Raw genomic sequence first — 10,693 nt, forward strand, 5'->3', positions numbered from 1 at the left:
TCATGATACAGCTGTGTATCGATTTTTGTGAAGATCGGTCGAGCCTCAAAAAGCCAATTAATTTGACTGAAAAATTATATTTTACAATTTCAATAGGGCCTCACTGTCTGTCAGTGTCTGTCAGTGCTCGGGAAATAATAATAATAATGATAACAAGTTATTGGTTTTATTATTTTTTATTTTATATTTAGGGAAAATCTCATTTCATTTGATTGAAGTCCATAGTCTCCAAGATGTGGTGTCCTCCGCCATCTAGTGGCAATAACTACTCCATGCCTTTACATTTGTAGCTGTCCCTCAAGATCCCTGAAGGACCGTTGATTATTCATCTGGGAAATATTTAATTATCAGATTCAAGTTTTAAGTTAACACTTTATTTAAAACATAATCAAAACTTAAATGAAGTGTTCTATGAAACTAGTGACAATGTTGATTTTGTTGAGGTCTCAGTCCAGAGATAGAGGCGCTCCCGTCATTTGCCTGATCACAATTCCGTAGCAGAGGCTCCGGTAGGTTAGCTTGAGCTCGTCCCCGGTTGTCGCTGTGTGTAAGCGGTGACAGCAGAAAACATAGTTCCACCCCGGCCTGTGCACTCAACAGAATCGCAAACATGTTCGAGGAGGCGAGTGAGGTGTTCGACAACATGTTCAAGTCGTCGTTTCCCCTCACCTTCATCGTGTTTATCCCCGCGGTGCTCATCCTGGTGTCACCGCTCCCGGCCGAGGCGGCACATGAGTTCACGGTGTACCGCATGCAGCAGTACGACCTGCAGGGACAGCCTTACGGTGAGTCGGGCGCTTCTCCGGTTCGTCAGCCGGGAATGAATGTCCGCGTCACGGTGGGGACTCGGTCCGTGAGTTGGTCCGTGTCCCCACGGCTCTGTGCAGCCTCCATGAATGACAGCACGCAGGAGTCGCTACTGCTAACTAGCTGCTAATGCTAAAGCTTAGCATCATTCGCCATATCAGGATCGTGACCTGGAATTAAAATGTGTGCGCAAATGCTAAAGCGTGCGTCTCCTCTTTAACACCGTGGCTGCACGTGTGGATTCACCATTAGCTTATCGACATTGGAAATTCCATTTACACAGGGTAGATTCAAAATATAGGTCAACGAATATGAACCCTCCTCTTCCGCTAAGGGTTGACTGTGATGGCAGGATATGATTCTTAATCACATCTTAAATTCAAATACTGTGTAAGTGTTCGAGCAAGTGAAGGTGAAGTTTCCTCTTTTTCTCCAGTGTTTGTGATGATAATCATTAGAAGCTGCCAAACCTCACAAATAGATCACCTATTCCACACATTCTCTGGTGACCTTTGTCTCAGTGTGACACGGTCTGTTGTGTTACTCCTCGCCTGGTCCTCTGGACATGAAGACAGGAGTCCATGTATGAAGTGTGATGATTAATGGACGTGTTGTCCCCAGGTACCAGGAACGCCATACTGAACACCGAGGCTCGTACTGTGGAGGCAGAGGTACTAAGTCGTCGCTGTGTTATCATGCGACTGGCGGACTTCTCGTACGACAAGTACCAGAAAGCCCTGCGCCAGTCGGCGGGAGCTGTGGTCATCACGCTGCCCAAGAACATGTCTGCTATGCCCCAGGACATAGTGCAGGTACTGACACACACACACACACACACACACACACACACACACACACCATTGTCACGAATACCACTTTTGTTGACTTGTGCCTTCGACTGATTCCCCTCAGCGGTGTTGTGAACTAACAATGTAGCCTTTCTCCTCTATCTTCAAGAGAAAGTCACGCTAGTATCGAGGGCAAACTGTGCAACACATTTGTTGATTTGATCCACACATATTCAGCTGAAGAAGACAAGAAATCCAGATATCCCTGTTTTAGTGTGCCAGGCTTCCTTGGTACTAATATGTTTTTGTTTTAAGACTAAAAAAATCTCTGTCGACACAAGTATTTTAGCTCTACACCAATGTATATATGAAATATGTGGATTATACGTGACCACACGCATTCTCCGGGCAAGGGCCTGCCAGTGTAAACAGGAAGCAGATCTTCTACCCTGAAGCCGATTGTATACTTACAGAAAATACTATGAACATGAAACAACAATGGTTAGAATGAAGACATAGGATTTCCTTCAAGCATTCCTTGTTTGAAGCTGTAACTGATTCGACTTCACACTACGAGTGGGATCATTACTCCTTCTGGAAAGCAGCAGTAGCAGATGTTTAAATTATATATTTTGTTAAGTGTCTTTTGACTTCAACCAATGTCTCTTTAATATGTGTGTTATGTTGTTAAACCTGATGTTCCCATCTGTTCAACCCCTATAGCAGTTTATGGAGCTGGAGCCAGAGATGTTAGCGACTGAGACAATCGTCCCTGTGTACTTTGCCATGGAGGACGATGAGCTGCTGTCCATCTACACCCAGACCCTGACCTCGTCCTCCTCACAGGGCTCCTTGTCAGCTGCTGAAGGTGAAACTCATCCCACTCCAGACTGCACCTGCTTGTGTGATCTGTTTGTTTGTGTTGTACTCACCAGACCAACTGTAACACACCCTAACCCTCTCTCAATGTATGAGTGGATAGCACACAGACCAGTGATGAATTTCCTTTTACTCTGTTTTCTGCAGTTCTGCTGCACACGGCCACAGCAAACGGCTTCCAGATGGTCACCAGTGGAGCTCAGAGCAAAGCAGTCAATGACTGGGCCATCACCAGTTTAGAGGTGAGAGAATCGGCATGCGAGCAGAAAGGCTTTCCAATGTGTCAGTCATTCCATAAACCTGCCAGTGTACTCAGGCTTTCATTATTTAGCTCATGTATGTGGTGCTCCAAAGTTTTTTCTCCAATTTATAATAGAAAATATAGTTTGCACATGCAATTCTCTACATAACTTTTTATTAGATAGGAGATCTGGTTTAAGTAAGTTGTATTTATAAATATGTGACTGGTGTTTGTTCAGGTGCAGTTGTCACCTCTCCACTAGCCCTAGCCCCTGTCATGTATCAGCATTAACAGCTTTGTATATGGTTCCCCTAAGACAAAATTAGGGTTAGGGTTAAGTATTTCCTTAATCCTGTAAAACCCCCTTTCTCAAATTGGATGTTTTAGAGAAGAGTTTAAAGTCTCTGAGATGTTATGATAAACGCATTAAAGCACAACATTTTGCGAGGTCTCCTGATGTCAATGAAAATAGTTTTAAATGGGTCATTAATAGACCTTTAAACATGTTTTGTGGCAATGTGCCGATAATACTTCACATTTTGTGAAGCTGATTTTACTCATTAGACCAGGCTCCAAATAAGCAAACATCCACTTGTGATGTGGAGGTAGAGAGTCTCCTGGTACCCTTTGCTGTAACAGGCTTTGGGAATCTAGTGTGTGCTACCTGCTGCAGTAGCTTAGTGCCCATTGTGTGTTTTTCTCTTTGTGGGTGGGCTTAAACTCCTGAACAAAAACTGCTGTGTTTACTAAAAGCCTGAGGGTTTTAAGTCAAAGACGAATTTGATCAGAGAGGCTGACTGCAGCCATTTTATTCAGTTTCTCTTTGTCACATAGAGATGAATTCACACACAAACTGACAGAGTCTGTAGCCTGTTTGTCATTTATTTAGTTGTCAAGATTGAACTTCAATAAAATATTTTTTTGCAACACCTGTTGTTCAATGTGAGACGATAGACCTGGTTGAACTCAGAGTTAACTAAGGGAGTTTGTGATGGACAACGCTGACTTCAGTTCACCCTCTGCACAAAGGAGAGGTGTGTGTGGGGGGGGCGTACCTCAGGGGTTTTCATAGTACGGGTAAAATGTAAAGTTGCGTTTTAACCCTGCTTTGGAGTACAGGCCTCTGAAGTCATGCTTCATCTTTCTTTTTATCCAGACTTGATTGCATCCGTCTTTTTTTGATATCGTGACTGGAAGTGAATGGCACCGCTCATTGCTTTAAGTGAAACTGTTTTAGTCAGAAAGGCACAAAATAAAGCAGCACAAGTGTTGGTTCAGCGGTTTCTAATTTGAGATATGTGTTAAAACCAGAAGCAGAAAGTGTTTGTCACACTGCAGGGGATTAGCAGGTCTTAGGTCTGTGGTCAGGAGGTCGACTGTGACTCACTTCAGCTCTGCACCGTCACACTGCCTGACACTTGAATACACACAGTTGCGTTTGCGTTGCTAAATTCAATGTGACACACTTTCAGTTTCTGATCTGTTCTTATGATTTTCCACCAGGGTCGTTTGGCTGGAGTGGGAGGAGAGGACCTGCCCACTATCGTGGTGGTGTCCCACTACGACTCGTTTGGTGTTGCTCCAGTATGTTCTCTGCTTCTTTCTTCTCTCAAATCCTCCTTCATACCTTTTCAAAACATTCAGGAAAGTTAGCTGCAGACATATTTTGTCTGCAAATCTCTGGAGGATTTGGTTTTAGCTCAAATTCATTCAATAATATTCCAGGAATAAACAGTTATATCAGTAAATAGAGATGAGGCCGGAAAAGTAATTTGACTGTGCTTGTGTTGTTTCCAGTGGCTGTCGTACGGCGCCGACTCGAACGGCAGTGGAGTGTCCATGTTACTAGAGCTGGCTCGTCTCTTCTCGAAACTCTACACCTACAAGAGGACACACGCTGGGTGAGAAACAACAGAGACTTTCACATTCAGAACAACATATTGTTTAACACCTTCATTTAGCTATGTGCTGCAAACTCACTTAGTGCATTTTATATATGATGAAACCGTAGTAGTAGAAGGATCGATTTCCCAGTGTTCTGTCTTAAACCAAGTCTATTGGGGACACTGAGTGTTTTTGAGAACCATATTGACCTTTAGCTGTTTAGCACTTTCGGTGTTTCTTACACTGTGCTCGCTGTAAGAAACACCGAAAGTGCTCAGTAGTAATAGCATTTTGATGTCTGAATGTACTTTACAGCAGCTGAATGTGGGTAGAAAAGGAGGAATGGACTTTACTACTAAAGCCCCCTTCAAGACAGTCATCTCCTCATATCACACATCCTCCCTCATCCACTTTTGATGGACTCATTTGTGAATCCTGTTGTTTCAGGTACAACCTGCTGTTCTTCGTATCGGGTGGAGGCAAGTTTAATTACCAGGGCACCAAACGTTGGCTGGAGGAGAATTTGGACCACACAGGTAACGTCCAGCATCTTTAACACAGAACTTATAAACGAGAATAGAACAGACTAAAATGAAACCATGGCTATCATGCTCTGTGCTATATGTGCCTGTTTGAAAAAAAGTACTAGTCTTTACTCTATATATGCTTTGATATTTCTGTGTTTCAACGGTTTGAACATGTTGCGTGGCCGTCTTCACAAATGTATATTTACCAACTCTCTCTCCTGTTGCACCTCTCCCTCTGTTTGACAACAGACTCCAGTCTGCTGCAGGACAACGTGGCCTTTGTGTTGTGTCTGGACACTCTGGGGAACGGAGACTCCATGCACCTCCATGTGTCCAAACCTCCTAAAGAGGGAACTCCACAGTATTCTCTGCTCAAAGAGCTGGAGACGGTAAGAATGATGCTGCTCAATCCAATGAAGATTTCAAAGATTTCTGCCGGTGATTCTTTAAAAAAACTAGACATTTATTTCTTGCCTGATCCTAAAACAGGTCAAAACAGACTCAATTTTGGAGACGCGTCACGGTGGAGACTCGCCACAAATACCATCAAATATATAAAACTCAAATTATGAAAAGATGTTAATGAATTTCTTTTTCTTCTGGTAAATTCAAGTTTTCATGTTGGAGCATATCAGCCAACTTAAACCCTGACACCAATATGTCTGTGAACGGCTCATATCTTCTTCATATCGATCGACCTTCATTTTTTAGTCTGTGGAAAAGTCTCAGGAAACTGACGCAGCGGCTGTCGCTCTCTGTCCCCCTCTCCTCCTCTCCTCCTCCTCCCAGGTGGTGAACAGTCAGTACCCGGAGGTCAAGTTCTCCATGGTCCACAAGAAAATCAACCTGGCTGACGACATGCTGGCCTGGGAGCACGAGCGCTTCGGGATCCGCCGGCTTCCGGCCTTCACCCTGTCGCACCTGGCCTCGCACCGCCTGGCAGAGCGCTCCAGCATCATGGACTCGCGGTCAGTGTCCCCCTCCTCTCACCACGGAGCAGGAGAGCCCCCTGCTGGGTGGGTTCCTTACTGCAATTTCCGTTTCCAGTTTCCATTCTAACTGTCTTACTTCGTATCGTTGATCTCACTTTCATGACGAACTGAAGTGTTTTCGGTGCCGGTTTGTTTGACTTCTCTTAATCCTCTTTACTTCTTTTACCCTTCAGTTGCCTGTGTGGCTCTGGGTGCTCTGGGATCAGTAGCTCCTCTTTGACTTGTTGCGCAGGCTTTTTGGTTTCTCCTCTGATGTTTTTTTGAGTTTTATCTATTTCTCTAACTGTCAGCAAACCTATGATTGTGTCTTCCAGGCCACACGTCGATGTAAATAAACTTAGCAGGAACACCAAGGTGGTAGCAGAGGCACTGGCCAGGGTCATCTACAACCTAACAGAGAAGGTATGAATGAAGGATGAGCACATGTATGGAGGGGGGGGGGACAGTAAAAGCTATGTCTTTTTCCTGCCTGTGATGTGATATTTATGTTCTGCTGCTCAGGGGGCTCCTGGAGACCTGCAGATCTTCACCGAACAAATGGTAAGTCATTAAATTTACATTAACTGTAAGAGATGCAGTGATGCAGCCAAAACCAGGTTGCAGGTTCCTGCGTCATTTAAAAGTTTAGCTGTGATGTGTCAAAGGAGCAAAACTGATCACAAGAACTATGCCAGAGATTGTACGTTGTGATTTGGCGCTACACAATAAAACTGGATTTAATGTAATAGATACATCCATGACAGCTGTTTACTCTGAATACAGCTGAGTTGAAAGCAGGTTCACTCTGCCTGTGTCATGCGTGTATCCTGTATATAAATATGCAAGATGTCCCTGCATGAAAGCAACACTATTCAAATTTGAAACCATATAATTGCAGCTGACTCACAGTTGCAGCTTCAGTTGTCAGTGTATCTCCAATATTCACCAGGAAACTTTTAAAATATCAAGAATTCTAACTCTGTTAATTAGTGCTTTATTTCACAGAGTAGGACTTTGCAGTCAGAGATAGACATGCTTTATTTTTTTTAATGAATTTAAAACACTTAATAGACACTGAGCCCAACAGACTAAATCAAAATGTGCGGCTGCAGAGGGCGCTGTTGCTCTACAAGATTAACACCGTGTTGCTATAAAATGAACCTGACATTTACTCAAATGGTGCAATAGACAAGTAGCTGTACCTGCCAATACTGGAAACTCCTGATCAAGCTCTTATGTGACTGCAGACATAACAGATCTATACAAGGAAAAAAAACATTGGTGACCATTGGGCGCCTTTTTTTCAGGTCATAACTTTGTGTTACTGCTCCAAATATTTCGAATATTTTTCAGTAAAACTAAAATGTAAAAGCAAGCAGGTCATGTTGCTTAGAAACATGGGTACTTCTAAACGTAATGATTCGCTGCAGTTTTTATTTCACTATATAGTTTTCCATCACAGTCTGCTGGTGAATCTCTCTCTGCCTGTACCGTGTTCATATTGTGTGATATAATAATTTGGTGTGTGCCACCTCAGCAGGTTCAGGAGGAGCAGTTATCGGCGGTGGTGGACTGGCTCACGGCGCAGCCTCGTGCCGCTCAGCTGCTGGACAAAGACAGCAGCGTGGTGTCCACCCTGGAGTATCACCTCGGGCGTTACCTCAAGGACGTCAAGAGACACTATGTCAAAGCTGACAAAAGGTAAACACGAGGATGGGGGTGAACAGGAAACTCTGATGCACACTGGGTTATGGGTTTAAATGTAGGTCACAGCAGTAAATGTGGATCGTCCAGAAATAAAATTCATATTTGTATATTTTGATCTGTTTTCGGCTCTTGATGTTAAAGTGACAGTTTTGATCTTTCTCCTCCTCAGGGATCCAGAGTTTGTTTTCTATGACCAGCTCAAACAAACGATGAATGCTTACAGGTAAACTTTAATCTGCTCCTCCTCCTCTTATCCCTCCATAATCGTGTACTGCAGCTCGTACTGATTTACTGTCGCTCGGTAAAAGCTCCCCAGCTCTCGGCTATCTGGAACATCAGGAGTCTGTCGTTTGGGTTTCAATGAATCCTCAGATCACGACTTTTTTTTTACATTTGAGTCCTTACTGAAAACCAGCCATCACATAACGAGAGCGATCATTACTTACTGTCTTTCTCTTTTAATACTCACTGTTTAACGCTCCATCTCTCTGCTGCTGCTGTTCTCTCTCCCTCAGAGTGAAGCCTGCTATCTTTGACCTGCTGCTGGCTGTCTGCATCGCGGCCTACTTAGGGGTGATGTACCTAGCCATCCTGGTGAGTCGCTGCTCATGCAGGGGTCTGTAGCTCCTCTCCAACACGTAACATGTTACATACATGCATGTAACCCTCGATAATTTCTGTAAAGCGTAAAAAGTGTCTTAAAAAACTGGGAGGGAGGTTTTCTGGAAGCTGGTGAAAGGGGAACTCAGGCAGCAGCTGAGGTCTTACAGAAGGTTTTAATGTAGACTTGATGCATCAAGGAGACCACAAGGTGCAACAATATACGAACGTCAACAGAGTTACATGAGCAGTTGAAGGTGTCTCCCACAGCCTCCCAGTATATCTCCCTCTACTTGCATCACCCATTCTAAGAGCACATCCATGAATGGCTAGAATTGCTGTCACTCTCTGTTACATGTAGGTGTTCGCATCCTATTGGCTAGTTAAGCCTAAAGTGTGCATAACTAACTGTACTTGTGGGGGGAGATTCTGTAGTGCGTTACCCCCCCGTCATCAGTCAGTTGTGTTGTATGAAGTAACTATGACTGAAAGACCAACACATTCAGAGTCTAAACTGTGAACTGATCAACACTTCTTAATGTGCTGATGTCTTCTCTGGAAACGTGAACTGATCAGCGTCTCTTGTCTTGTCGTCTCTCAACAGAATTTCGGAGTCCTCTACAGCGTCGTCCGCAGAATCACTCAACCCAAGGCGAAGGTCCACTAATCCAACACACACCCGCCTCGTCCCTGTCCCTGACCCCCCCCCCCGTCTGATCCATGAAACTCAAGCCAGTAAGAACACAGGCGCTGGGCCGAGCTGCTGTTCTCGCAGCGGTTTTCCAACCAGCAGAATCACTTCCACGTCCTTAATCCTGATCCACAAACTATGATGTCAGATCCTGTCCTGCTGCCAACTTCATCCCTTTTCTGTTTTAAGGACCAGAATAATCAGGAATCATTCTTCTCTCCGCAGATGTCTCGTCTTTCTTTTCTGATAACACCAAGCGTCGGAAATATTCCACTATTTGACTCTTTAAAATTCACGCGTTCACACCTCGGAGGTGTAAGATGCCATGAAGTGAGATTTTGTGACGCTACCACACGAGGTCAAGTTGCATGTTTACTCAGTGACTGGAGGTAAAATGTGAGAGTTTAGCCCAGAATTGATTTTGTTCAGAGACGTGTTGATCAACCACTTTTTTTAAGGACAAGACAATTCTCCTAATTATTAATTCCTGTCGAGGCCGCCTGTCTCCCAGTGTTTTTTACATCGATTGATTGATCTCTTGCTTTCACAGCTCTTCATAGTCAGTAACGACATGAGGATCACGTCACTAAGAATGTAGATATAGGTCTGCGAGTGCTGCAATGAGCAGACGAGAAAATGACGGCGAAGACGAGTTGTCTATAACTAAAATGTGAAGTAGGATTTATTTAATCTTGATGGTAGTGAGTAAATTAAAATTAAAACAAAGCTGAATGGGAAAAATCATTTTCAAATAATTGTGTGTATGAAACTTCCCTTTTCTCCCCATTTAATATATAGAAATGTAATAACAGATTCTTCTTTGCGTTGCCTTTTTTCCAGGTTTATTTCTCTGTTGCTGTGTGATTTCATGTTCAATGCCTTTTTCTTTTTTTTTCTTTTTTTATCCTGATTTGATAAGAAAAAAAAAAAAAAATGATGCTGAAGCTCTCTCATCTGAACTGTCACGTTCCAAAAGGTCAAACGCAACTCTCTTGGTTTCTTGTCTAATCGGAGCCGGTGGGAGTCGACGAGATAAAACTTCTCCCTTTACTCCTTTTTTATCAGTAGAAATCCTGTCTTGCGCTGACTGAAGCAAAAACAAACCGACTCAATCAGAAGGTTTTTTAAAACTGTGAGAAGATGGTGGTTGAGCCAGAGCTGCAGTATTTATACATCAGTGTCTTAAAATGTCGGATTAAATTGGATCAATGACCTTAAACACATCCAGATAATAAGTTCTCACTTCAACGATATCTTTGTATCTGTTTCCCTGATCTTTCTGCCCGCCTCTTGCCTTGTGTGTTATGGGTTATTTTTCCACCGTTTTGTATTTTTACATGTGTTACTGCATGACCTGTACACCCCCCGCCCCTTTCCGGCAATAGAGTGACTGTGTATTCACCAACATGAGGGAAATACTGTGTGGTACATGTGAGTTTTTAATTTATTGAAGCAGTCTTCATGTGTGCACTGAGATGAACTCTGCTCTGAGCTCGTGTTTCACCTCGTCCACGATTCTTGATCCGTGCGATGGAAACGATATCAGTTGTGATTTCAAATAAACGATGAGAAAGAAGAAGTCCTGAGAAACGTACTTC

The 10,693-nt window shown here is 43.5% G+C and overlaps 1 protein-coding gene across 4 annotated transcripts; it reads left to right on the plus strand.

The window, feature by feature from the left end:
• Positions 1-491: 491 nt before the first annotated feature.
• On the plus strand, positions 492-10,689 carry ncln (nicalin). Of its 4 annotated transcripts, none has more exons than XM_062394999.1 (15): positions 492-785; positions 1,429-1,619; positions 2,319-2,463; positions 2,622-2,716; positions 4,219-4,299; positions 4,513-4,616; positions 5,047-5,135; positions 5,376-5,515; positions 5,916-6,142; positions 6,433-6,520; positions 6,620-6,658; positions 7,635-7,798; positions 7,974-8,027; positions 8,320-8,398; positions 9,009-10,689. In XM_062394999.1, the coding sequence occupies exons 1-15, from the start codon at positions 611-613 to the stop codon at positions 9,069-9,071; spliced, it is 1,734 nt and encodes a 577-aa protein (XP_062250983.1). In that variant the 5' UTR covers positions 492-610; the 3' UTR covers positions 9,072-10,689. The 4 variants fall into 4 exon arrangements, with proteins under 4 accessions (XP_062250983.1, XP_062250984.1, XP_062250985.1 ...); XM_062395000.1 differs by having other exon boundaries at positions 7,638-7,798; XM_062395001.1 differs by having other exon boundaries at positions 5,916-6,094.
• Positions 10,690-10,693: the final 4 nt, after the last annotated feature.

This window comes from Platichthys flesus, chromosome 9, assembly GCF_949316205.1.
Source record: "Platichthys flesus chromosome 9, fPlaFle2.1, whole genome shotgun sequence".
Taxonomy (NCBI): Eukaryota; Metazoa; Chordata; class Actinopteri; order Pleuronectiformes; family Pleuronectidae; genus Platichthys; species Platichthys flesus.

Bases quoted from the DNA above. Each gene is read 5' to 3' on its own strand.
- ncln (XM_062394999.1), top strand. From the start codon at position 611: ATGTTCGAGGAGGCGAGTGAGGTGTTCGACAACATGTTCAAGTCGTCG. The intron at 6,521-6,619 runs GTATGAATGAAG...TCTGCTGCTCAG, and splicing joins TCTACAACCTAACAGAGAAG to GGGGCTCCTGGAGACCTGCA. The intron at 6,659-7,634 runs GTAAGTCATTAA...GTGCCACCTCAG, and splicing joins AGATCTTCACCGAACAAATG to CAGGTTCAGGAGGAGCAGTT.